The sequence below is a fragment of the Lissotriton helveticus genome, chromosome 4_1 (assembly GCF_964261635.1).
Source record: "Lissotriton helveticus chromosome 4_1, aLisHel1.1, whole genome shotgun sequence".
Classification (NCBI taxonomy): Eukaryota; Metazoa; Chordata; class Amphibia; order Caudata; family Salamandridae; genus Lissotriton; species Lissotriton helveticus.
Window position 1 is genome coordinate 575111562 of NC_136063.1, and position 26708 is coordinate 575138269.

Consider the following 26708-nt stretch of genomic DNA (forward strand, 5'->3'; position numbering starts at 1 on the left):
ACGAAACGGACAGAAGGTATCGTTCTGAGGTGCTCTAACTGCATCCCTGAGGCCTGGCCTCTTATACACACGTTTATGACTTTATTGTAGATTACACATTCATGTTAAAGCTTTGATGTATGGAAAAGACATTCCCGGAACTCCCCTTTGGGCCCGTTCCCACACACATTTACAGTTGAAGTCCCCACCCTAGTCACAACAGGTGATGAGTATCACGCAGCTGGATATTCCGCCGATTCACGGAATGTGGGGGGTTTGATCGGATCTCATGGAGTGGGGGCTTTGATCAACCCGGGGATCCTTTGATGGGGGAAGCTTTCTATTGTACGGGGAGGGGCAAGGAATGGTATCGGCAGAGCTGGGTGTCGGCCTGGGAACGGGGAAGACAAAACGGGCACACAGGGAAAAAGGGGTTTGCATCTAAGGGCCGGAGATCATGAAAGGGAAGCAGGGAGGTGTCGCGCTGGGAACAGGATGAGGGCCTGGGGCAGAGCAGCGCCGAAGAGGGGTCTATGACTCAAGGCAGGTGCAAGCAGGGGGTGGTCAGCGTGCAGGCTTAGTGAAGGCGAAGGGCTATGTCAGGGGCCAGCGGCGTGCAAATGGGTTCGTTCTGCTCGGGGCATCTTAAAAAAATGGCGGGCGCGCACGACAAAAGTGTGGCATCAGGGGAAGAGGCAAGATGGCGCAGATAATGTTCACCAAAACGTACTAATTTTCAACAGTGGAGGAGTCGTCGTGGGTGAGCTGCTGGACGAAGCTGCTGTGAAGATTTCAATGTTCGAACTTACTCTCTTTTTTGGTCGAAAATATCCAATCAGGATGAAGCAGGAGGCTGTAGCGGAAGAGGGCTTCACGAGGATGAAGATCCCTTCTGCAAGGAGCTGCTCAATAGGCTTTGCTTCTGCAGAAAAGAATGTCGTGAGAGCTACTGTGAAGTCAGACCAACTGGCAATGCACCTTGGGTGGATTAGCAAGGAGGTGGGACCCGGTCTCCTCTCGGTTCTTGGAGTATGTTTGGGCAGAAAAGGTTTTGTTCTAAGTTTTGGATTTGGGCTATCTGGGCACATTTAGTACCACTTCCAAGCCCAGGACAAGAGGGGCACAACTAAGGCGTACTCAGGCTGGGTCCAGGTGAAGGCTCAAGATGGTTGGAGCCTTTTATGTCCCTGAGGCTTTGATCAGGAGGCCAGCCAACTAGTCCTTGGAGTCACTCAGGAAGTCTTAGGTTCAAGCAGGAAAGATGGTCTCAAGCAGGAAGGTATTCCTCTGAGGGCATAGGCAGGCTTGAGGTAGCAAGGCAATCCTCTTGGTGCAGCAGAGCAGTCCTCTGAAGTACACAGCAGGCAGCAGGGCAATCCTCTGAGTGTCCTTCTGCAGGTCAGGAAGCAAACTGAAGAGTAGTTCTGAGTGTCTGGTTCTTATACCTGATGTCATCTTTAAAGTGGAAGAAACTTCTAGAGTTCCCTTTTTGGAGAAGTGTCTGGAATTTCCTGCCTTGGGCCCAGTCTGTCTGGGGGCACAATAGGCTAGTGTAAAGTGTTTTGTGTGTGAGCAGAGGCAAGGTCTTTGATGTGAAAGTGGATCTGTGCACAGCTCCCCATCCTGCTTGAGTGGCCCATCCAGCCAACACCCATCCCCTCTATTGTGTGGCTGTCTGTGAGTAATACACCAAGGCCAAATTCCAACTACACCTAGTCATGTGACCCAGGAAACAGGCGGCAAGCACCAAATGGTTAGGACAAGAAAATGCCAAATTACTAAAAGTGGCATTTTCAGAATTCTAACTTAAAATCCAACTTTACTATTAAAGAGGATTTGAAATTCCAACTTCTTAGACACCAAACTTGATATTTGTACCTGCGCCCAAAAACAAGATACTACTTATTAAATGTAATAAGGTAACCCAATGTTATTCAATGTCGGTGATACGCCCCTGTGGAAATGTCCACAAACAGATGGGTGTGCACTGAACTACTTTTATAAGGTCCCCAACTCAGAAACACCCAAAACCCATTCCCTATTGCTAAACATGCAACAATTCTGCCTTACATGGGGATTTTTCTTAGTGTGGAATCGAATCCTTGCGATGATAAATTGCCCTAATCCTGATTTTATGAAGCAGTATCTGAGATTTGCATTTATCGAGTGCACTTTCAGTGTACTTAAGTTCAATATATATATGTAAAAACGTTTTTGAAACAGATGCCTAGAAAGTAAATTGTTCTTTGCAAAGATTGATGTGTTCCCCCGTTCTAAGCACTAACAATACATAGTATTGTTTTGAAATTTTAAAAAAACTGGACTTGAAAATTGAGGCATTAACAAAAGTCTGCGAAATCCATTTCAGCATAGAGCAGCGACACCATTGTGAGATCAGTGTATGTGTTTAGGCTTCTACATCATATGGATTATTCATCAGTCTTCCAACAAGCCAGTCATTCTTCCTAAAGGACCTAGAAGCATTTGCTCCAAGATGGCATTTGTATCACTCACTCAGGATAAAAACTACAGGGCTTATTCATAAGCCCCTTGCGCCACTGGTGTGTCACTTTTTCCCATATACAAAGTGATGTATTGGTGGTGCAAGGGCAGCGCCGGACTGGTCATTCCGGGCACCGGGCAATCCCCCGGTAGGCTGAATGGGGTGGGGGCCGGTTTTATGACCGGGGGCCAGTTCTGTTGTTGGGGCCGATTTGGACTGACCGTGAGTCACGGTCGGTCCAAATCGGCCCCAACAACAGAACACAGTGCTTACATTAAGCACAATAAAGCCACTGGCCTGAGAGGCCTGGTGTGAGCACGATTCTCATGCTAGCAGTGCCGCGTTGATTTCAAATAAGTTATTGTATTTTGATCAGGCGGCAGCCAGGCGGCCACAGTGCCACCCGGCCCAAGCCAGGAAAGAGAGCGGCATCCCGTAATTTAATTTCTCCTGTCTGGACTGCCGCCCGCAGGTGGGTGCTTTTTGTTTACAGTGGTGGCCAGAACTGATTGATTTATTGGTGGTGGCACAACACTGCACTGTCTGGGCCTGAGGGCCGGGGGGCAGTGACACATCAGTCTCGGGTATAGGAGGAGGCCTAGAGATTGATGCCCTGACTGGTGGTGGGCGCCAGGCCTGGTGGGCGAGCTTCCTGCTGGAGGCTGAGGAGGACTATGAAGGAGCGCCTCTGCAATTGAGGCTGAGGCACTCACCTCTACCATAGCACCCCTGGATACAGCTCTTTGAGACACCTTAGTGGAAAGGCTTGCTAGTTTCTAACCCTCTTGATATACCTGGAGAGCGGAGGCCTTTAGAGATATTCTTAAACTACAGGAAGAGGAAGACGCATTCCAGTCACAGGGTGAAATAAACTCCTCATTTGAATACTGTTAGCAACAGAGCAGACATACATAGGACTAGGAACCGAACAATCCATCCTGAAGCTAATCTTGAATAAAGGGTTCAAATACACCTCTTGGGGTATGGTGTGTCTGCTTCCAGGTACAACTTTGTAAAACATAAAATATAATTCTGGCCCACTAAATACACATATCATGTCTGTTTGACATTTATCTGTATCAAATATGATTCGCTTGAACGATTCAGTACAATATAGGGAACGAGTGCACTGATTTTAATTAGGTTTAAAATCATTGAGCATTCCTAGTTTCCGATGTGGCTTAAACTTGACAGATGTCAATAATAAATACATTTTAATATTCTCTACAGTACTTAGTGAATTTTATGCCTTTGCCAAACACATTTCTGGCAGTGTTTTTATGTACAATGAGCTGTGCCTCCGAACAGGTACCGTGGCCTGTTATCCTGTAAGTCTTACCTGAAGTAGCAGCACTTTAATCTTATTTAAAGATGTGGACGACATTTCCAACCACTCTAAAGAGGTGTATAAAGTGCCTTGGCGCAAAGTGCCATAGCACTAATTGCTGTTTTGAAAACATGGCTCTGCATGCAGCTGATTAATTTATTACCTTATGAGAAGACTACAAATGCAAGGTTTACTACTTATTATGGCGTGTTGTAATTCCCAGCTAATTAGAGCTATCATTGCTATATAGTGTCTTTTAATTGCATCCTTCTTTACAACACTTAAATATGTACGTTTAATGAGCAGCAGAATCTGTGTTCTCCACGAGAGCTCCAATTACTGCGGACGGCGCCTGTGATGAGGTTGTTTAGTTGCTCTATCTCCAAATACTTGGGGCAGAAACGGGGCTTACGTAGACAGAAAGTAACCTGCGATACCAAGCTGAAGCCCATTTATGACCGTCTTGCAGCTATTGAGGAATCCCTAAGCATTAGCAACTAAGGGCACGCTGAAGGTCCTACAAGAAACCCATTTCACTAGATGCAACCCCTGCTTAAACAGTTTCCCAGCTTGGCAACAGGGAATCAATATAAGCAGATATCAGTTGGGGCCCTTCTGGGTCTCAATCAATTAATCAATCAGGTTTTTATATTGCGCACTACTCACCCGTGAGGGTCTCAAGGCACTAGGGGGGCAGCTCCAGATCAGCTCTATATCACACTTAGGTGTGAATAGATAGGGAGGCTTCATAACGCGGTTTTGCCTTGATATTGTGGAGGCCAGCCACAGGCCCACACCAACCCATTCCAGTGATCCATCTGCTTTTGGATTCGTGCCCATACATAGTAGTGTTGACAGATGAAGGTAGCTTGGATCCTGGAGCTATAAAGGCTACATTTAAATTGAAAAATAGGGCAACATATTGGTTCCATTCTATTGTTAAGTGTGGCACTAACTTGTTCAGGGAGATTCTTTTAGTAAGAAGAGTTGGTGAAGTATGTCCTCTGCCTAAAAAGTAACCAGGGGAATGTATATTTTTAAATTTTGGCCATCCTATGGTTGTGGGAGAAATGTTGGATGAAGCCAGAGGAAGCACTGTTCGGTCTGGAGTAATAAGGGGTCTACGCCTGGAATTTGTCTACAAATATTTCAATCCGGTTAACTCTGCTCATGATAATACACGTCTTTCCAGCTTTTGTATCATGCGAATCCATTCACGTCCAAAAATACATTTATGGTTCCATCTGGCTTTGAGGATAGTGATTGATGCAGTGCTGCAGGGCAGAATGGTAGTTCTGTTCCTGGCCGCATACACTTCCCCAAGACTTGTAATTTGTGCCTTTTGAATCATTCCAGAAATGTTGGCCTGCCATGTGGGCAATGTTGTACAGAACGGCTAACTTATTTTCCCTGTATTTCCCTGAGCCTGGTAGGAGGGCAGGCCCTTCCCGGTGGGTGAAATACCCCGCTGGTGTGGTAAATAATCAGAACACAGGGATAAGTCATCTAACCAGCCCAAGGGGACTTTCAAATTGCTGTGTTAAAATGTTGCCGGTCTGGCTTCTGAAATGTTAATTGAAGATTGGTGTAAGATTATTAACAACTATGACATCATACTTTTGCAAGAGACTTGGGCTATAGGTGATGTCTTTTATGATGGGTACAAATGTTATAATCTCCATGCCTGTCCAATGTCTTCTGGCCAGGCCAAGGTGGGATTGGCTGCATGGTTTAAGTTCAACATTGGTTGTAATATTGTGCAGTTATATCCAGGGGGAGGTGGGGGGAATGCCGGCTTTTGATTCGAAGTGGGGCCTCAACTTAGGTCTGGTTCTCGTCAGTGCTTAATTTGTAAAATATTGAGTTCCAGGGCTCTGACCAGGAAGCCACTGCAGCTTGCACCACCCATCGCCCTTGTCATCACTGCCAAAACAACTACTAACCATCTCTCTCAGTCGTAAATGCGAAAGTTCTGATTATTCCAGGTCCCCAAAGCTAAAGGAATGGTTGGGGAGGCAGGTATTGTCAATTTTAATGTATATTGTATTCCTAAACTACCGTTGTTCTGCTCATCTCTAAATTAGATGAGCAGCGCCAACATGTGTTCTTTTTAAGTATGGTGCTGACAATTAGGTGCTGGTGCCGAGCACCGGAAACCAATTAAGTGCTGGTGCTTAGCACCAGAAAGCCCCGGCTCAAATTAAGCACTGGTTTTAGTACATTTTTATAATAACAACTTTTCATTTAGATTTTTTTCCCAGCTTTTGTATTTTGTGGATATATTGACAAATAGGAGTTCAAGTTCATGTTTGGGTTTGCCATTCAATATGATTTTGGCTGGCCATTTCAATGCAAAATTGGGGGCTGCTCCGAATCTGTCTGCACCAACTATTTCACCATACTTATTTGATGCCAGATCGGAGATAGATTTGGATTCTAGGGGGATCTTTTACTCTATTTTTTGGCAGTACATGATTTGGAGAGTATAGGGGCTGGTTTCACTTTTGCTTTGTTCTCTCTGATTTACTACTTGTGTCTATTTTTGATGCTCTCTGAAAGAATGTCTATGGGTACATATGACTGGGTGGGTAACCTGATGTTCTTTAAGTTCATCATCTACTATTTACTGTGCTTTCAAAGTTGACAAAATGTGAATATGAAATGAAAATGTGCTGTAAAATTCAACATTTTGGTCTGTCGTTTTCCAAAATTTTCTTGGGGGGAGAACCTCCCCAAACCCCCCTAGTAACAGTCGGACTCGCTCGCTACGCGCCGGACGGGGGCTGGTCTGGCAAAATTTGCCAGGGCTGCTTTCAGTTCCCAGTCCGGCCCTGTGCAAGGGGCTTTCAAGTACGCCCCTACATATTTTATATTAGATGTACAGTACAAAATAGACATGGTTTAAGAAATAAAAATTGGTTTGACAGTCTGGCATTTGTTTAACAGCATGATCTACTGTAAATTATATGCAGCTGCAATTTGTCAATGCCTTTTTTGTGTGTTCATATGTTGGGAAGCATTATAAATCTAATTATAAATGACATGCATAAATTAATGGCAGAACCAGATACCAACAAATTCCAACTTCAGCTGTTTATACAGTATATATAATTCAACATTTTGGTCTGTCGTTTTCCAAAATTTTCTTGGGGGGAGAACCTCCCCAAACCCCCCTAGTAACAGTCGGACTCGCTCGCTACGCGCCGGACGGGGGCTGGTCTGGCAAAATTTGACAGGGCTGCTTTCAGTTCCCAGTCCGGCCCTGTGCAAGGGGCTTTCAAGTACGCCCCTACATATTTTAGATTAGATGTACAGTACAAAATAGACATGGTTTAAGAAATAAAAATTGGTTTGACAGTCTGGCATTTGTTTAACAGCATGATCTACTGTAAATTATATGCAGCTGCAATTTGTCAATGCCTTTTTTGTGTGTTCATATGTTGGGAAGCATTATAAATCTAATTATAAATGACATGCATAAATTAATGGCGGAACCAGATACCAACAAATTCCAACTTCAGCTGTTTATACAGTATATAGATTTTTTTCTTTATTTACCAGATTACATATATTTTCTTTATAAAGAATATATATTCTACAGCTCAGAATATAACATTTGATGTAATATTAGAAATATATGTAGGACATCATAGACAGGAAGCAAAAGGGCTGAGTTGATGGATGAAAAACTAAACGTTAAGTGATAACTACATAACGTTGGACAATCAAGCAACTTGGCAGTGAGACAGAAAGACTGATGGAAGGCGTTCTCTGGACTAGTATTTATAAGTAATGTTACTGACTGGTCCCAACCTTACAAAACTCACATGATACTTCCTCATCCTGTTCCCCAAAAACCTTTTCAAGCAAAGTCATGACAATATTTACTGAAGTCCCAAGCTGTACTGAGCAAATCACATTTGATATTCACCACGTTTACCAGATTTTCAGCAACAATTCTCTGACCTAACATAAAATGTTCAATTTAAAAAACTTGTAAATTGTGCCGACTGAAAGAAACAATTATTTCAGTGGCTTTCCTGAAGTATATGCTGCCAATAGACTGTATTTACTGTGACTGGATGTCAGCTTACGGTTACCTAAGTAAATGTGCCATCCTACATGAAGGATTGTGGGAGACAGGCTATCTACAGGAACATGATGTGCAAGTTAACTCTGCCCACATTGGGCATTTCTTGACCAATAGAACAGAATAGATCCACACAAAACTCTCCAACATAATATGGGAACTGATAATCTCCAAAAGAATCTATAGGCACATCAATATGAATAGGCTGTTCATCGATGACCCTGAAAGAGCTACCATTGGAGACGGTCAGTCTCGGTTGCGGACCCAGTACTCAGGCGTTTGCCAGGTAGAAAGCCACCCAAACTGAATACATCCTTGCCAGGACTGCTCCAATGGAGGCATTGTTGAGTCACATTGATAGCTCTACAGCATGGCATGGGCTGTTGCCCCTGAATACCTTCTTACGTTTCTGTAAGGACTGGTCTAATGGGGGCACTGTTAAGTCACATGGACAGCTCTATAGCATGGCATGGGCTACAGCCCCGGAATACCTTATTACCTTCTTGCAAGGACTGGTCCAATGGGGGCATTGTTGAGTCACATGGACAGCTGTATAGCATGGCATGAGCTACTGTCCAGAAAAACCCTCTTGCCAGGACTGGTCCAACGGGATCATTGTTAGGTCACACTGATAGCTGTGTGGTGTGGCTTAGGCTACTGCCCCTGAATACCCTCTTGCAAGGACTGGTCCAATGGGGGCATTGTTGGGTCACATGGAAAGCTCTATAGCATGGCACGGGTTGCTGTCCCTGAATACCAATGGTCCAATGGGGCATTGTTAGGTCACCCTGACACCTCTGTAGTGTGGCATGGGCTGCTGCCACTAAATACTGACTGCACTGAGGAACTGCATTTTCATCCATGTGTTTCCAGCACATTTCACTATCAACAACTTCACAATTAATGGTAGCTATAAAACATGAGATAATTATAAATAAATTGATGGGACTAAAAAAAGACAATTTTTGGGCAAGCCCAAATGTTATGACGATTTGTTACTTGTGCAGTACTGTACATTTAGTAAGAACAACTTGTAAGCATCTCCGGCTCACACTGTGAGCCTCATCTACTGCTCCCCCTCTATAAACGTTACTGTTTGCTTAGGAAGCTGTTACGGTTAATAAAGAAAAGTAATCATATTGCTAGGCAGAAGATGCCTTACATGTTTGAAAAAGCTGCATTTCATGCAGAATCCACCTTTTTTCCTTTTTCAGTATTACTGAAAATATATACATTCCCTTTGCTCTCCCTACTTTCAGGCACGCAGAATAGAGTGAAGGACCCTGCACACCCTATATCAAGCCGACTGAGGAAATCCTCTTCCAGTGAAGGTATTTCATTCTCTGTTCAGCACTGCTTCCTTAATCCTCAATGCTGGCATCTCGCTGAGTAATGCGAGTGGGTCCATGGAGCAATGATCTCCCAGATGTTTGCTCTACACTTGGACTGGCGAATCCAAGATCCATGGGTCCCGGCCAAGGTGCGAGCTGAAAAAACAAAGTCTGGAGTCCAGGGATCCTCTTCCCCTTCGTAAGACTAGTGTCCACATCATGTTAGGACATGTTACTTCTTTAGTCTAAATAGTCAGCGTCCTACACAAACAGTGCAGAATGCCAGTAGTGTTATGTGCTTGGGGTTTGTCTTCCGATGGCATCCTATTGGCTGATTTCAGTGCAGTTGTCTTCAGACGTCTCCGTCAGGTGGGGGTGGCTGACACAGCTTATACAACCTGCAGGAAAACAGAAACATGGGACAAATTACTTCAACTTCCATATCTCACTTGATTTTTATAAAAATCATGACCCCATGATGCAGGTCTGCTGTGTAGCTGAGAAATGTGACATTGCCTTGACAAAGCAATCATATGTCACTGCTTGGACGCTAGATGGATTTTTAATAGATTCTCTTGAACTCACAGCACAAAAATATAATTCACTGTCACAGCAAATGGGTCTCGACCTGAATATAAACCGGTGCTGGCAAACCTATGTCTGAACAGGTGGAAATCCAGCTCATCAGTAACATACATTTTTTTCTGGATAAAGAAGAAGCAGATGGGATTTTCAACATGGGTGATTCTACTGGTAGAGTGAAAATCGCAACAGGAGCAAGTAGACTTGATTAGACACCAATTATCAGAGGCTGAATTTCAATAGTAATCGATGATCTGCTCATTTTTATTTGTGGTGAGCAAACAGAACTATATAAACTCACCTGTTTCTTTGAAAACATACTACTAGCAGAGTTTTTGTGTAGCACAAGAGACTCTAGGACTGCAAGAAATAGACACACAGGGCGGAAGCATCTTCCCTGGCATTAATCAACAGGGGCAAGTGTACTCGTGGGAGCAGGATTACAAGGGTAAATTACAAGGTGCAGGGGAAATCACAAGTGCAGGGAAACAGAGCTGGGCATGGAAGAAGTCTCTACGCATGCAGTGGCTACGAGTGAATGAGAAGAAAAAAGTCAAGAGCAAAGAACAGGGAATCGTCCCCATTCACTACAGCCCCAAGTCACAAAGGTACTCTTGAGCACATGAAGTAGTACTCCTGTAGCACCAATTGACATATTAGTAATGCCTTTGTGAAGTGGCTTGTAAAATTCAAAAGAGGAAACATGTGGATATGTAGTCAGAGAGTATTCATACACAGATTGTAAGACGTTTTGTGCCCTCTCTTTGCACTTTTGCTGATCTGGAGGACATTATGCGACCAATTCACAAAGGTATGTAAGAGTACATGAAAGGGTCACATACTCATAGGCGCTGTTGTGAATCAGTCACTATATGTCCAGATGTGGATTATGGAAGCTGACACTCCATGTGCTGATGGTTTATAAGTACAGAAGATCTCTTATTTTTGATTTATAGAATTTTGTTTAGGCAATTAACTTTCAAGCATCTGTTGAGCACACAGTCTTCTGAACAATACCTAATTTGAGCTTATCCTGGACACCTGTTCACATTAAGGAAGTTTCAAGTTCCTTGACGGATCGAACTTCATTTTTCATCGTCACACAATTAAAAGCAGACATGCAAAATTTTAATCAGTGCACGAATAAATATAATACGGTAAAAAACATCAATTAAAATCAATAAGATTACAGAAGAATATGCTAAATACACTAAGTCTAATGAATTCATTTCTTCAAACCAGGTGCATGAACAAGCACTTAAGTAGGGTTAGTCATTAATGATTGGGTGGTCACTTTATATCTAATGGAGAAATTTAGATACCACGGTCACTGTCACACTAGTAGAATCACTTTTACAAATTATGAGAGTATTTGTATGATTTCTCATTCCTATATAATGGCACAATACACCTAGCTCTTGGTCAAGAAGATTTGAGGCATAAAAATAGCAGAGATTCCTCAGTGTCATCAGAAAGCATGCAAGACTGGCACAAAGGAGACCTTGCTTGAGAAGAAACCTATGTTGATGTAAACATGGCAATTGGCAAAATGCCGTACCTAACCTGCAAAAAAAGAGATCGTGGGTATGACAGGCAGATAAGGTTTAAAAATTCCTCTGCCTTGGGCAAGCTCCTGTGCAGTAAGAAAAACCTAGTGAAGCTGACTATGGAGTTAGGTGATTCATTCTGAGCAGCAGTCCTCACCCAATATCTGGGTTTGACAGCAATAACTGCAGTAGACATGATGGAGGAACACTATACCTAAACCCAGGTCACAGAATAACTTTTGACATAGGCCAGACATTTGATCTATTGGAGCGGTGTAAATTAAGGATATCAACAAGAACCTCGCTAAAGAATCACAATTCCTAAATGGTTAATATGCAAACCCAATAGAGCAGTGGCCTTAGAGAGGCCAGCTCTGAAGCAGGCTTAAGATCAAGGTCCCGTGTAAGGGTACCCAAGGGGATGCCTCTTCTCATGCCCGGAGGAGCTCTTATGAAATTATTCTCACTGATCCCCTGAGGTCTGAGGGGCAATGGACCCATAGCTCTGTGCCATACAATGCTGCACCCCTTGGTTGGACTTTATAAATCTCCATTGCTGGAAGAATTTAGTACCAAGGTGCCTTTTAAGCAAATCTAAGGATGGTGGCAGCTCTATGGGTTAGCAAGAGTGAACTTTTAGAGATCTGTGGGGCTCGTGATCCAGAGTCAGCCGATCGATCCCCGAGCCTTCCCAATATTTCCTTTCCCAGGCTAACAGTTCCTCTTCCACTTGTAAAAAGTTATCTGTTTGGTTCTGAATGCATTGATTTCAAGGTCATATAGCATGCAAAACAGACTGAATATGTCAACGAGGGCTTGCAGACCAGTCCTGATTTTTGCAAGCAGAATAGTATCATCAGCAAAGAAGAGATGCAGCATTTTCTGGCCTGCTAGCATGGGGGAATCATTGGTACAGTTATCCATAAATTTAGCACCGTTATTAATATATAAAAGAAAAGTGTTGGGAGCCTGGACACAACCTTGGCGAACACCCTTGTCAATTGCAATTTCCTGGGTCAGTTAGTCGTTCAAACCACAGCAAACCCTATTGTAATTCCCCTCATGAAGGCGCACAATAATGTGATTATGAATTTCCAACCCAAGGAGTGCGTCCCAATGTTTCTTCCTGGGACCAAATCAAAAGCAGCTCGGAGGTCAATAAACACAATAAAAAGTACTCTTCCACCAACATCCACAGTCTTTCACTTGACCATCAGAAAACAACACATGGCCAATGGAACTGATTTTGGACCTAAAGTCTGCCTGTAGGTGGGAGAGTATGATTTTCATCAGCCAATTCTAATAGTCTCCCCTGCTAACAAAAGACGATCTGCAGATTGCCAAGGAGATTAATTGGGTGGTAGCTGGATGAGATATTCGGACTTCCTGTTTTAGAAACAGGGACGATCTCTGTCCCTTTCCTCATGGCAGGTATCGCTGAACCAGCTAAAATAGCTTTAGAAACAGTGTTGATGTAAGGACCTAGATACTTCGATCTGATTTACAGAGATCCACTGGGATCTTGTTGAGTCCTGGGGCCTTTCCATGCTTCTGGGAGGAGACCGCTGCGGCTTTCTTCGCTAAGGAGAAAAAACTGGTGGAAAAGGGTACTCGAGGATCTGCATGGAACCTCCCTCGCTATTAGTTCAGGTTCAAGTGGAAAGGAATAAAGGTTCCCAAAATGGGCAACCCACTCACATGGCAGAATAGATGTCCCCGATGACTTGGGTAAATTCCCACTGCCTTGGCTCACTACCCGCCAAAACTAGTCATTGTTAGTGGAGGCTTCTAAAAGATCACCCCACTTGTTACTCTCTCAATTTGCCTTGGCTTGCCTTATTACCGACTGATATAGAATTCTGCACTCATTGATCTCCTGTCTTTCTCCATTTTTGATTGCTTTAAGAAGTTATTCTTAGCCTCCCTACCTGTTGAGTGAAGGTCTCAATCAGACAGGCCTACTCAGGAACTTTCCCAAAATTATTGACAATGTTATTTTAAGCCCAGCAAATAATTTAACATGCTTAGTAACAATCACATAATTATTCCCCCAATTGTGAGACATTGCCGCCATATGAGATGCGACAAAGCCATCCATGCCTGTGACCACCTTGGAGGAGCAAGACACAGTTTCCCACTTCACATTCCTAAGGTTGTTGTTAACCTCTAAGAGTTAGCCATGAGACTGGGAGAGTAATGGCGCGACCTGAGCAATCATATCCTTCACTGTTCAGACCAAAGGGTTATGGTCACTCTCCTCCCTCTCTATCACTTTCATGTCCTCCAACGATGTCTAAGATGATGTAATCAATGTAACATGAATATGCCGCTCTTTTAAAGGTAGCTGTGGGAGTAGCATCAGACGGTGAGTGGCCATTACAGGCCATATTTTAAGGTAAGATCTACCCATTGGAGGGCAGCCCTTGAGAAGGGGTGTTTCGTTGGAGACCTTAAATCGGGGATACCCCACACTAAGGCCTGGGTTCTGATTTTTTGTAGGCCTGGGCAGTAAATTCCGTTCCGTTCGCGGAATTTGCGGAATTTGGGTAATTTCGCGTTCTGCGGAGGACGCAAAATTGCCCAAAATTCTGCGTTCCGCGACTTCGTGAAATTTTTTGCTTGTTCCCGTTCTCAAATGCGTGTTCGTGAGATATTTCCCCCCAAGCATGTAAGCAGTGATTGCGAACAGTAAAAAAGCATCGAGAATAAGCAATTCTGCGTGTTCGTGGAACTTCTGCGTGTTCGTGGAGATTTTTACCGTTTTGCAGAGATTTGCGTAACGCGAATACGCAAATTTCGCCCACCCCTAGTTTTTTGGCAGAGCGGTGGTGTGCCCCAGCCTGCCAGCTTATGACTTTTTAGTAGTCCGGTAGGCAGGCGGCGTGGCTGTCCCATGGCGGTGCCTCTTTTAAAGGCAATGAGACAGAACTACAAGGTACCGGCATGGCATGGACTCGAAAGTCCATGGAGTGCAGGAACCTTAGTGCATGCACGCAGGAAGGGCACATGTTATGCCCCCCTGTGTGCATCCACATGCATCCACATGTGGTTTAGGCACATTCCTCTCCTCCAATGTTTAAATGGAGGAGGAACCACCATGTAAACCCTGCAGGAGAGGAAACACGTAATATGCTTGGCGGGACCACAGAGGTTCCAAATGCATTTGTTTCTAGCAATCACCACCAGACCGTAACTTACTTGAATTTCTGGCTATCTCAGCTTCACAATCCTGTCAGTTGGGTTAGACTACTCCATCTACCAGACTTTGTTCACATACAGTATTTTAATGGAAGCCATTTAAGGACTGTCAGTGGCTGTAGCTGCAACCACCGGCCTCTCCTTTGCAATTCTCCTAACAATGCCTTTGTGATTCCTGGCTTGAGAGGTGACAAAAGCAGTGTCAGAACAGGTGGGTAAGAGTATCCTGATAAGCATTGTTTGCTTCCTGCAGCTCCCACCGGAGCATTACTCTTTATCTATGGTAAAATAAATGTATTTTTACCAGTGCAGCACTCCGTAGAACACTTCATGAAATATAACAATTAAAATATGCTTTTTTTAAAACTTGTTGCTATGCTTAATTAGTGTGAATGCATGATAAACAAGCATCGCCAAAGCCAATTGGTTTGGGACTGGCCAACTGGTGAGATGAGAGTTTTTTATTATCACATGTGATATGCCTGCAATAGCAATTTTAAATAAAAAAAGAAAAAATAACAATTGTATTAGAACTGGAAGGGTCCTTTCTAGCAGACTGTGTACTTAGAGCAGGTATAGAAACCATTTTAGTTTTAATGCATGTCACAGGAAAATATGATTATCATTGGTGCACAGAAAAGGTATTATTGACTCTGAGACGCTGCGTTGTTGTTGCTGGAGCCGTGGAGCTCGGGGGTAACAGGGAGCACTACAAACCCCAGGAGACTGCTGGTGTGACGCGCATACCACCCGCCCCCCACACCTGACACCGGGACTGTGAAATACCTCTTGCGTCGCCCGCTCCGCGGGAGACGCTGCGTTGTTGTTGCTGGAGCCGTGGAGCTCGGGGGCAACAGGGAGCACTACAAACCCCAGGAGACTGCTGGTGTGACGCACATACCACCCGCCCCCCACACCTGACACCGGGACTGTGAAATACCTCTTGCGCCTCCCGCTCCGCAGGAGACGCTGCGTTGTTGTTGCTGGAGCCGTGGAGCTCGGGGGTAACAGGGAGCACTACAAATCCCAGGAGACTGCTGGTGTGACGCGCATACCACCCGTCCCCCACAACGGACACCGGGACTGTGAAATACTTCTTGCGCCTCCCGCTCCGCGGGAGACACTGCGTTGTTGTTGCTGGAGCCGTGGAGCTCGGGGGTAACAGGGAACACTACAAACCCCAGGAGACTGCTGGTGTGACGCGCATACCACCTGCCCCTCACACCTGACACCGGAAGTATATCAGTGAGTACTTCCTCCCGCATTGCGGGTCGCGCGCGTGGAGGGCGCCGGGCTAAGCCCGGGCAAAGGGCGGGCCATCTGCGGCCATCAGAGGTCAGAGGAGGTCGGGTCGGGCAACCTCTCTTGGTTGTGCGGGACAAAGGACACGACCCAAGGTATACGCACCTAGAGACTACCTACGAACTCCTTTGGTTTCTTTAAAGGGACTAATTACTGGTAATTAAGATACCCACCTGACTATTTCACTGTGTATTGCTCAATAGTAAGTTGCACCATGTCTTCTAAAGGGGCCGCCAAACAAATTCTGTCTCAGAACGGTTCAATTAAGGGGACTTTGGACCACTATCTAACCAAGGTATCATCGGCAATAGAGAGAGTAGAACATCGTCTTACCACAGAAATTTTACCCAGTATGCGATCCCCCACGATGCCAACAGACTTAGCTAACTCCTCCTTAATGAGGGAACTTAATGAAATCTGTAACAGCAGGTACACCTTAATAGAACAGGAAAAGGAGCAATCTGGTGCTCCGGCAAGCCCCATGGAGAATAGAAGCCCCCAGTTTAGTGCATCACCTCAATTAAATAAAAGTCCCCTGGAATCCCACCTTCCAATAACAGACAAAGTTAACAATCAACCGATAGCACTCCCTCAGGTCCCTCTTGCCAACAGAAAGCGTAAAGGTGCGGAAGACATAGGGAGGCTAGCGAAACAACAGAAAATAAACTCAAGTCCCCCACTGGTCATTGCCACCACTCCAGAAATATCTAAGGCATGTCCAACATTGTAGACTCCTGTATCTATTCTACCATCCAAACTATTGGCCCAGCTTGAAAGACTGGTTAAAACCTTAATATCCCCGCTGATAGTAAGGATGGATAGAATAGGGGAAAAGGTCACGATGATAGAAGAATCCATCAAGGCAAACATGCTTACAAATAGAATGTCTGAGCACAAGCAAACTCTGAACTTAGCTGCCTCCAATATGCCTAGCAAAATGTCCCAATACCGACCAGTCGCTACTAGATTATTAGCCTCAAAAGCCAAGGAAGTACCCAAAGAATCACCAAAAGTACTGAGTTCTGCTCCTAGAGCAGGACTGATTAACGTAGCCACGTTTTCTGAGGGGTATTTTTCCAATCAGGGTAATACGCAAAGAAAAATTAATTGTATAAACCTACCTCCGGAGGCAGCACCTTTTGTGTGTGTCCTCTCGGGAGTGCCCGAGCTTACAATCGGGAAAGTTGAAGGTTATCAGGACCTTAAAAACAAGGTATCATTTTGGTTAACTAAAAATAGACCCCTTCCACCAAATATTGATGGTAGTATCCTAAATGTTAGAAGGGTGGGGTGGGTAGGATCCAGTCCCAAGGACTTAGCTGGAGACCTGGTAATTGTAAATTTCAGGGATAACCAGGTCCTTCCATTTCTTCGTAGGTGGCAGCCACAAACAGGAGACGGGCCAATAGTAACAAGGGAACTGTGCGATTTTTATCCCAGAATTGCTTATCCGCCACCCTCAAGAAGGAGTGCAGAGGAAAACTACTCGAAGGGTGGAAAAGGTCCCGTACCGAGCAGTTACAGGATACCTACCTTCAACCATTATGACTTACTCTATGGCTTACACCTGCTGAACTGATAGGATAAGGATATCGTCCCAATTACTAAGTGTTCTTTTCTTTATAGATTAAACATAGCTTTACATGCTTTTTATACTTTTTATTGTTTTTAAATTGTTAAATCTCTTTTGTTGGATCGATTTCTTATTGCTTGTTCACAAGGAAACCTGATTTGGATAGGGAATTATGTGTAAAACTATGTTGTATATGAAATTTTATGCTGTATGCTTTTATGGTTATTAATTTTTAACCGAATAAAGTAAATTAAGAGACTCTGAAATACTCCAGCCAGATGGCATAGTTTAAACACACAAGAAATATGAAAACTAAAAAGGGTAAAGAATAAAAAGTAAAAAACATTGGAAAAGCAAAGTATTGTTCCGCCATCCCCCACACTGAAGTTCACATCCTATTAGGTGTGTGTGCATATGTGATCAAATAAAATGCGACCACTCACAGCTCAAGGCAACCGATGAACGATGTGGACTGACTGTTCTGTAATGTACGCTGCAGTGGATGGACTCAAAATGTGTTTGTCTGCTGAACAGACCAGAGGCTGAAGAGAGCTGATCCAAAGCCCCTCTATGTATTTTTATTTATGGATTTTTTTCACTTGATGAGGTCAGGGAAACATCTAAAGCTAAAGCTGTCTACGCCTGACTAAATGATGTGTTGGAACAAAACATTCACCTCTATGCTTTGCAAGTGTAATCATTTCATTCAATTGATCTTAATTGAACTTGTTAACAATTTTTTTTTGTTTGAATATCTTTTATTGCATTTCTCATTTATATTGCATAACATAGCAAATAACTTACAATGTAGACGTATCGCAAAAAAAAAAAAATCACGATCATACAAAATTATATCAGTTGGCATCAACAGTTTGCTGTAATATCATTACTTGCCGTACAACATTTGCCAATCAGGTGTGTGACCTAAGGCACATATACCTAAAAGAACAGTCAGCCAGAAAAAGGTATAGTCACATGAGGGTGATAAGGAGAACAGCATACAAAGTAAATCAATGCCACTGCATCAACGGTGCCGGTAGGCTTAAAGAACATATGAGGCTAGAAAGGTGCGGTGCATTCATGGCATCATGAGTTACCTAGGCTTGTGTATCATTAGCCGGTGATTTCTCTACAAAGGCGCGCTCTCTGTCATGCTCCTCGAGGAAACACGACTTTTCACCAGGTCATAGCATCAATACAACTGAAGCCACTCATACAGTCATTGGGACGGGCCCAAAGGAGTGCGTATGCTATTCGACATTCAAAACATTATACTCGTTGTTCAGAACTGTTGAACACGAACATGATAAACAATAACATCATAAAATATTTAAAAAAATCAGAAGCAAAGTAACAAAAGAGAGGCTGGTTGTGTGTGTTGTGCTATCGCTGACGTGGAATATCCAATGCATGATGTGGCAATCCCGGTAAGCAGGGGGGGACATGCAGGCGGCGCGGTCCAAGAGAGGGGGGGAGGAAGGAGCCGGGGGGGGGGAGGGAGTCAGGGCAGGGGGCGGGCGCAAATAAGTAGCAACTGCCTCCACTCCAGTACAGCGGGAGCTATACATGTCTGGTTGGGTGTGTGGGCGCGTTCAGGTTACCCCGACAGAGCCCTCACCCACGCTGGGGTCCAAATGCAGGATTACAATACTGTGCCATGTCTGGTGTGCCTAAGTGATTCCACGCTGAAGGCATGCCCAGTGAAAAGCGGCCAAGGTGTCATCCCAGGTCTGGGCTATGGGATACGCACGGAGCCCCGCTGTTTCCTCCCTGTGCAAGGCTATGCTCTCAGCTCTTGCCCAATTATCAAAGGAGCTGTGCCAATGTGCCGCCTGGGGGGGTTCACTGTTCTTCCAACGCTTAGTGATGAGCCTCTCCGCCGTTATCCAGCCAAGGTCACAAAATCTATTGGGGACTCTGGTCAGCTTCGTCCGTTTACAGAGACCCAATAAGCATGTATCCCATGTGTGTTGCAGTTCCCCACCTACACCCGCAGCCAAGGAGGCCGACACTGCTCGCCAGTAAGCATGCAGTGAAGGGCAGGACCAGAGCATGTGTAATAAGCCTGCAGCAACAAGCCCACATCTCTGGCATGCCGATGTGGTAAGTCAGAAATAGCGATTAATCTTGTCCGGGGATAAGTATGCGCGGTGTATGATGTAAAATTGGATAATCTTAAAACGGGAATTGCGTGGAATATAAGTAGCGCCAGCCAATACCATCGCCCATTCCTTGTCAGTCCATTCCCGGCCCCTGTCCACCTCCCACCTATCCCTCAAGCGCTGGGAAGAAAATTGTGTGTGGATATGGAGGGCCTGCGCCAGCCAGTGCACCACATGAGACCCGTTCCCCATCACATGCAAGTATTGTATCAACAAATGGGTTGGTGGGTCATCAGAAAGGTCGCCCCAGGCCTGTATCAGTGTGCGCATAAGTGTTGCATGTGTTAGAAACTGTCCTGCTGGGAGGCCTGTGTCAGTAACCAGGGTCTCGAACGGGCTCAATGTCCCCTCGGCACATAGGTCCCCAACAGTGTCCACCCCAGCCTGCACCCAGCTATTCAGCACCTCCTCTGTAAGCACACCGCCTTCCCCGGGCGTCCCCAGCAGTGGCAGGCTCGGGGCGTACGGCCTCGTGGATCTAGTAAGTTTCAGACTCCTCGCATAGCACCTACGCGCTACCGCCAAGTGCAGCTGCGCTGGGCAGCGGGTTTTGGCCAAAGGGTGGAACAGTGTGTGTATTTGTGTAAGCGTCATCATAGTGGTATCCATGGCTGTGTCTTCCAGGTTCTTCCCATTCAACCAGCTAGTTGCCCACTGCGGCTGCGCTGCTAAGTAATAAAGCTCCTGATTGGGAACTGCCAGGCCCCCAGCCTCCGTAGAGGCATAGAGCGCTTCAGAGCCACTCTGGGTCGTCCCGTATTCCAGATCAAGTTCCGGGTTAAGGTCTCTAGCTTGCGAAATATGCACGTGGGGACATAGACCGGGAGATTAGCATAAAATTACAGAAATTTGGGCCGCGCTATCATTTTCGTCAAAGTAACCCGGCTGGGCACATTCAGAGGAAGAGTCTTTCAGAAGGTCATCTGCGCCCATAGGGAGGAAATTGCCCTTATTAAATTACCCTCCAACACATCCATGAGGTCTCGATACATACGTATCCCAAGGTAACGGAACATGGTTGAATACCAGACAAGCCTTTCATCCTGAACTGTGATTGCACATTCCGGTGTGGCAGCATCAAAAGCATACACGCCAGACTTAGCCCAGTTGACCCTGAGCCCCGACATCTCTCCGAAGGTGCGGAAGATGGCAGTAAGCACTAATGGGAAGCGAGTGAGGTCCCTGATATAGAGCAATAGGTCGTCAGCATACAGCGATACTGCGTGCATGCCATCAGCTAGGGGGATACCCCAATCCACGCCAGAGGCCCGCAACTGCGGCGCCGAATTTCCGCCGGCGTATTCACTTGGTTGACATACCCCATCGGGGGTTATTGTCCGGCTGTCCGGAAATCCCCGCATGGCCGTTGATGGTTTCCTGTTACCTTAAATACCCAGATAAAGGTAACTAGAATTCGAGCCTTATGCTCACCTTGCTTCGCTCTATCCCAGCAGTCCCCTTGATTATATTCGTGTTTTCCCCGCAGAATTCTCTGACCTTCCCTTGAAGATCTCATTGCGCATTCACCTCCAGCCACGAGCCCTACGAGGTGAGATGCTGCCCCTTACCTAATACTGAGACAACTCCCTTACCCCTTCCCCACCTCCACCCACTACCGTTACACCTCCCAAAAGTCACAAATTGCACCATGTTCTCTTGGTTGTGACACAGACACTCTTCACACACGATTGAAAGGTTCCATGTTAAGTATGGCTTGGTCAGCATTAATGCTTTACCCTGGAGTTTTAAATATTGATTTCTATCCCTTGTTCATTTTTACTTCCTTCTCTAAAGAGGCCTTGCATGATCAGGCAATAATTTTGAGTCCTGATGATGATCCTTTACCTCACATAGGATCGAAACGCCGTTGACTGTTTTTGTAGTAACACAATAATTTACATTGTAATGTGCAAACTACATGAGGTCAGCTTGTTGAAATTGTTTTTATTAACGCTAGCGCCTCCTTCTTTTGAATTGCCTGCAAAACTTTCTTTTCCCCTGTTTGTATTTTGTGTATTTTACAGGACTGTATCCCACTTTGTATTTGTTTGCTTAAATATCCTTGTGTCACCTTATATCGATTAAATTAGTGTCCGGCTGGAAACATGCTTCCTTATAGTACAGATTGTTGTCTATATTTGTATATTTTGTGTAACTACCGTATATTAAGGACCACTGTTGCTTTATATACTATACCCAGGTCCTTGATTACCTTAAGGGGTTCCCTTGTTTCTTAAAACTGCCAGAAGTTCCATCATCAGAGAGAAAATTAAAGGGGACAGGGGGCATCCTTGCCGGGTTCCCCTGCGTACTCGAATAGGGTCAGAAACAGAAGCTCCACCATATGAATGTAATCATCGCCCAAGCCGTGCTTCTGCAGCACCGACACCAGGTAGGGCCATTCTACGGAGTCGAATGCCTTCTCAAGGTCGAGCACTAGACATCCTGAATGGGGCCATTGAGTTGTGGCAAATCTCTGCACCCTAAAGATGCGTTGGATGTTGTACGAGGTGCTACGGGCTGGTACAAAACCATTTTGGTCAGTGTGAACAAGAGCAGGCACTAGAGGAGCTAAACGCTGGGCCAGCGTTGAGGCCAGAATCTTATAATCCGTGTTAAGGAGGGCTAACGGACGATACGATCCCAGCTGGGCCTCGTCCCTGCCAGGCTTCGGAAGAGAAATCAAGTTGGCATCATTCAGTGTGGGCGGGAGTGCAGAGTCAGCAATTGCCGCCTCATAAATCCGTAATAGTTCCGGAATCAGGATGATAGAATAAGCTTCGTAAAACTCGGCGGGTAGCCCATCAGGCCCCGGGGATTTACCATTAGAGAGGGAAAAGATAGCTACTCGCAGTCCTTTGGACGTCAATGGTGCGCCAAGCTCGTCGCGTTGCGTATCTTCTATCTCAGGCAAGGGTAGAGCAGAGAGATACTCCTCTATATCAGCAGGTGAAGCCTGCAATCGGGACCGATGAAGGTCCGCATCATGATCCACAAAGGCATCATGGATGGCTCTCTGTGTGTACACTGTGGTGCCGTGCTTAGTGCAAATTGACGTCACTGGAGTGGTCCGGGCGTCCTGCCTGATCAGCCACGCCAATAGTTTGCCTGTTTTGTCCCCTAAATGATGGGTGCGTGCCGAGTGGGCTGTGTAGTTCAAATTTTTCAGCCTGTCAAGCAGACGTGCATGTGTCTCTCTGGTCACCAACAATGGCCCCTCATCACCCTCCACCGCCTCCCGTTCCTCGTAAGCTAGACTCAATACGTGTCAACTCTCCGTCTATTTGCTTCTGCATACCTGCTTGTGTGCCCAGACAGTGACCCCTCGTGACAACTTTGAATGCGTCCCATTTGAGTTGTGGGTTGGAGGCAGTGTGGTTATTTTCATCGAAATATTGTAAAAGACGAGTCGAGAGCACGTCACGGAATGGGGCGTACAGTAGCAAATCAGGCTGGAGCCTCAAGGTGGGCACCGGAGGACGTGGACACTCCCAAGCTAATTCTAGAATGTGAGGATTATGGTCGGAGTGGGTGCGGCCCATGTAATAAGTGTCTGTGACATGGGGAAGCAGGTCACTAGTCAGCATATATCTGTCCAGCCTAACATGTAATGTATGTGCACCTGAATAGTAAGAGTAAACCTTAGTGTGTGGATTACGACTCCGCCAGGCATCGTGGAGGTCCCACTGTAACGCCCAGTCCGTGAGTGCCCTCATGGCCCTAGTTACTGGTGCACTGGTTAAGGGTGGGAAGGAGCGGTCGAGGGCGACATCCAATACACAGTTATAGTCGCCTCCCAGCACCAAGGGAACACCATGCCAGGGCGCCAGCACTGTCGACAGCCGCGTAAAGAAGTCTCCTTGCTCAGTGTTGGGGGCATAACGGGATGCAAGGACGATCAGGCGGCCATCCAGCCTGCCGTGGATGACCACGTATCTACCCTCCGAATCCACCCTGCAATGGGAAAGTGCAAATGGGACCCCGGGGCGCACCCAGATCAGCGCCCCTCACGCATAGGCCGAGTACCCAGTAGCATACAACTGCCCTCGCCATCTACAGTGCAACGTCTGTGTTTCTGGTCCAGTTAAATGAGTTTCCTACAAGAGGGCTACATGCACGTGGTGCCGCTTAAGATATGATATGATATGCCGCGCACGTTCCACATGCATATTTTAATTACCGACATAGCACTTCCAGGAATACTCCATCCCCTATACCCCCACCCCCCCCCACCAACAGCCAACACATCTTCCCTCTAAGCCACACATCCACAGTCACCATCAGAAGGCCAGCGTGCACACTTAGGGCGTGTGTAAAAAAAGTAAAAGGGAGAAATAAATCAGCCAATGCTATAAACAAGTAAAACAACAAAACAATGGCAAAAGGTCGACAGCAGAACATGTTGTCGTCCAAACACTCTAATGAGCTAATGAAGTCTTAAGTCCAGGGGGGTCACTGTGCACTCGGCGTGACCGTCACAGGCGTGTTGTATAAGCTAGTAGAGGGCATCTCCCCCTACACAGGCGTCTCATGTCAGTTAGCCCAAGCACAACCATGTCTTGTTCGAGCAGGGGACTGAGACCCACCAGAGGTGGTGCTTCGCAGCCAGGTATCGCCTAGGAGCAAATCATGTCACATCACCCACCCCCAAAGGCAAGGTCATCTCCATCGCCCAATTCCCCATTCACCAAATTGATCCAGAGCTTTCCCAGTGTCTCGGTACCCAGGATAATACTCACTGCGCCAATCCGGTGGAAGACAAGGATCAGCCAGGGGTCAAAGCCCTACTGTCTGTGCCCAACAGGTGCCCTGTGGAGGCCGGGCCCAACATAGCAGTAGTGACTCTCGGAAACAGGTAAGGCATACCGGACAGTCCATTCCTTCATCAGTGGATTAGATCAGCAGTCTGCGGAGTGACATCCGGTAATTCCATCGACACTTGCGAGTCTGGCAATCCGTAAATGTGTTCGTCGTCGCTGGACATCTCACGTGGGCTAGCCTCCAAGGCGGCATCTGTATCCAAGGAGCCACTGATCTCCGCCACCTTCCGAAGGGCCTCCTGCCACCCACTGGGGACAAGATCAGCCGGGGGGCCCACCTCTGTCTGCGGCGGCGCCGGGATCCTCGAGAGCGCCGTAAGGGCGACGCCGATGTCGTCGCGCTGGGATCCGTACCCACACCAGAGTCCAGCCACGCCTCAACCGCTTCAGGGGTGTTAAAGAAATGAGTTTTGTCCTGGGCCACCACTCGCAGCCACGCTGGGAAAAGGAGGGAGTTTTTCAGAGCCAGCTGGCGGAGCCATTGTTTCACCGCCAAGAAAGAATGTCTCTGGCGCTGCACCTGGATTGTGTAATCAGGGAAGAGCATGATCTTGACATTTTCAACCCGTATCTCCTGCAGCTTCCTGGATTCCCGCAAGATGGCATCGCAGTCGCGGTAGTTCAGGATACGGATGAGCATGGACCTGGGGTTGGATCCCACCGGGGCGGCCGGGGCGGCACTCGGTGAGTCCGCTCTACCACAAAGTGTTGTGAGAGTGTGCCATCTGGTAGCAGGCTCCGCAGCCAGTTCTCCATGTGAAGTTCGGGTTCCCTGCCTTCCCATCGTTCCGGCAGGCCCACAATGCGAACATTATTTCTTCGCGCCCTCCCTTCCGCATCCTCCGTGCGATCTTCTAGGAATTCTACACGGTTGAGGAGGTCCTGCACATGCCTGTCCGTTTGTGCGACCTTGGGTGTAATGTCATTCACGGTGGCCTCCAGGGCGGAGGCGCGGTCCGTCAGCTTCCCGTGGTCAGCCCGCAAGTGCGTGAGGTCTATGGCAACACTATCGATCTTTGTTTCCAGAGAGGTGCGGGTCAGCTGCATCGACTCCTCCAACCGCTCCATCGCCGACAACATTGTGTCCAATTTGGAGGCAGTCTGTTCTTGATCAGTCGATTTCGCCGCTTTCTCCATCTTCCCCTTGACTTGTATACCACCGGCACCGGTCCTCGTCCTAGTTCCCCCAGACATGGGCAATGCAGCGTTGGTCGCTGTGCGATCGCGCCCAGTGGCTTCCCCGAGTCCCAGGGGGGGCAGTCCGCCCTGAAGTCAGTGGTGCCAGGGCACACAGGTGGCGCGGGACAGTGTCACTGCCAGTCCGTGCGGCCAAAGGGCAGTGGCAGGGCAGGAGTAGGGTGGGGTGGCGGGCGCACCCTTCCAGCGCGACTAGCACCCTCCGATACGTCCAAACAGGCATCCCCCGCAGGCAGCAGGAGCGTGGAATGGCAGGCAGATATCTCCGGTCCCAGCCGGCTTCCCTCCCGGCTCCGACAGTCACAGGGGCCTCCCGATCCGCCCCAGGCAGTCAATCGCGGCAAATGGCGGCCGCACCCAGGCGCCTTAGCACGGAGCGTGGCTCTCCCGCACCGGGGAGGACATCCGCCGCCAACTCCGGGTGTCGTGCCCCAACTGCAGCAGGGCGGAGGGTGTAGGGCTCAAGGCTCCACTTCGCTCCCCCGGGGAGGCGCCGCTGGCAGGCGGCAAGTGAGAGGCCCGCACTGTGGCCGAGCCGAGGATGCAAGGCCTGGGCTGCGGCCCCCTCCCTTGGGGGAGGGGGGCGTCCGTCGCCACGGTCAGGAGGCGAGCCCACCCCAGAGCAGGGCGGAGGGCGTCCGGTCGGTGGGTCCACAGGTCCACAGGTAGCCCCGCAGGTCTGTCCCAGGGATTTCCAGGCTTAGGCCTCAGCAGCAAGGCCCTGCGTCTGCAGTCCGTCCCCGGCCTCGCGTAGATGTGTGCGCCAGCCGGGGGAACCAGCAGGGGAGGCAGCCAGCCCACGCCACAACCGGAGCGGCCAAAAACGGTTCCACGGCCCCAAAGTCGGTAGGGTGGTGGAGATTGCCCCCGCACAGCTCCACTATGGATTTGGGCCGATTCCGGACAATAGAAACGTAGAATTGGCCTGTGAAAGGGGAGCTCAGCACGGAGCTCTACCCAGGCACGTCCTCCGCCATTGTGTGCTCAGCCACGCCCCGTGAACTTGTTAACAATGATAAGGAGTAAAACAGGCAAGTAACATAGTTGATATCCAATGTATAGTCCATATGAATTAACACCAGTGGGCATGCCCACTA

At 47.1% G+C, this 26708-nt stretch overlaps 1 protein-coding gene across 1 annotated transcript in view; it reads right to left on the reverse strand.

Moving 5' to 3' along the window:
• Nucleotides 1-7318: 7318 nt before the first annotated feature.
• Nucleotides 7319-26708, reverse strand: part of PREX2 (phosphatidylinositol-3,4,5-trisphosphate dependent Rac exchange factor 2) — a 1276790-nt gene continuing 1257400 nt past the window's right edge. Inside the window, exon 41 of the mRNA XM_078687188.1 lies at nucleotides 7319-9628. Within this exon, the coding sequence (XP_078543314.1) occupies nucleotides 9583-9628 (46 nt within the window). The 3' untranslated portion in view covers nucleotides 7319-9582. The remainder of the gene's footprint in view (nucleotides 9629-26708) is intronic.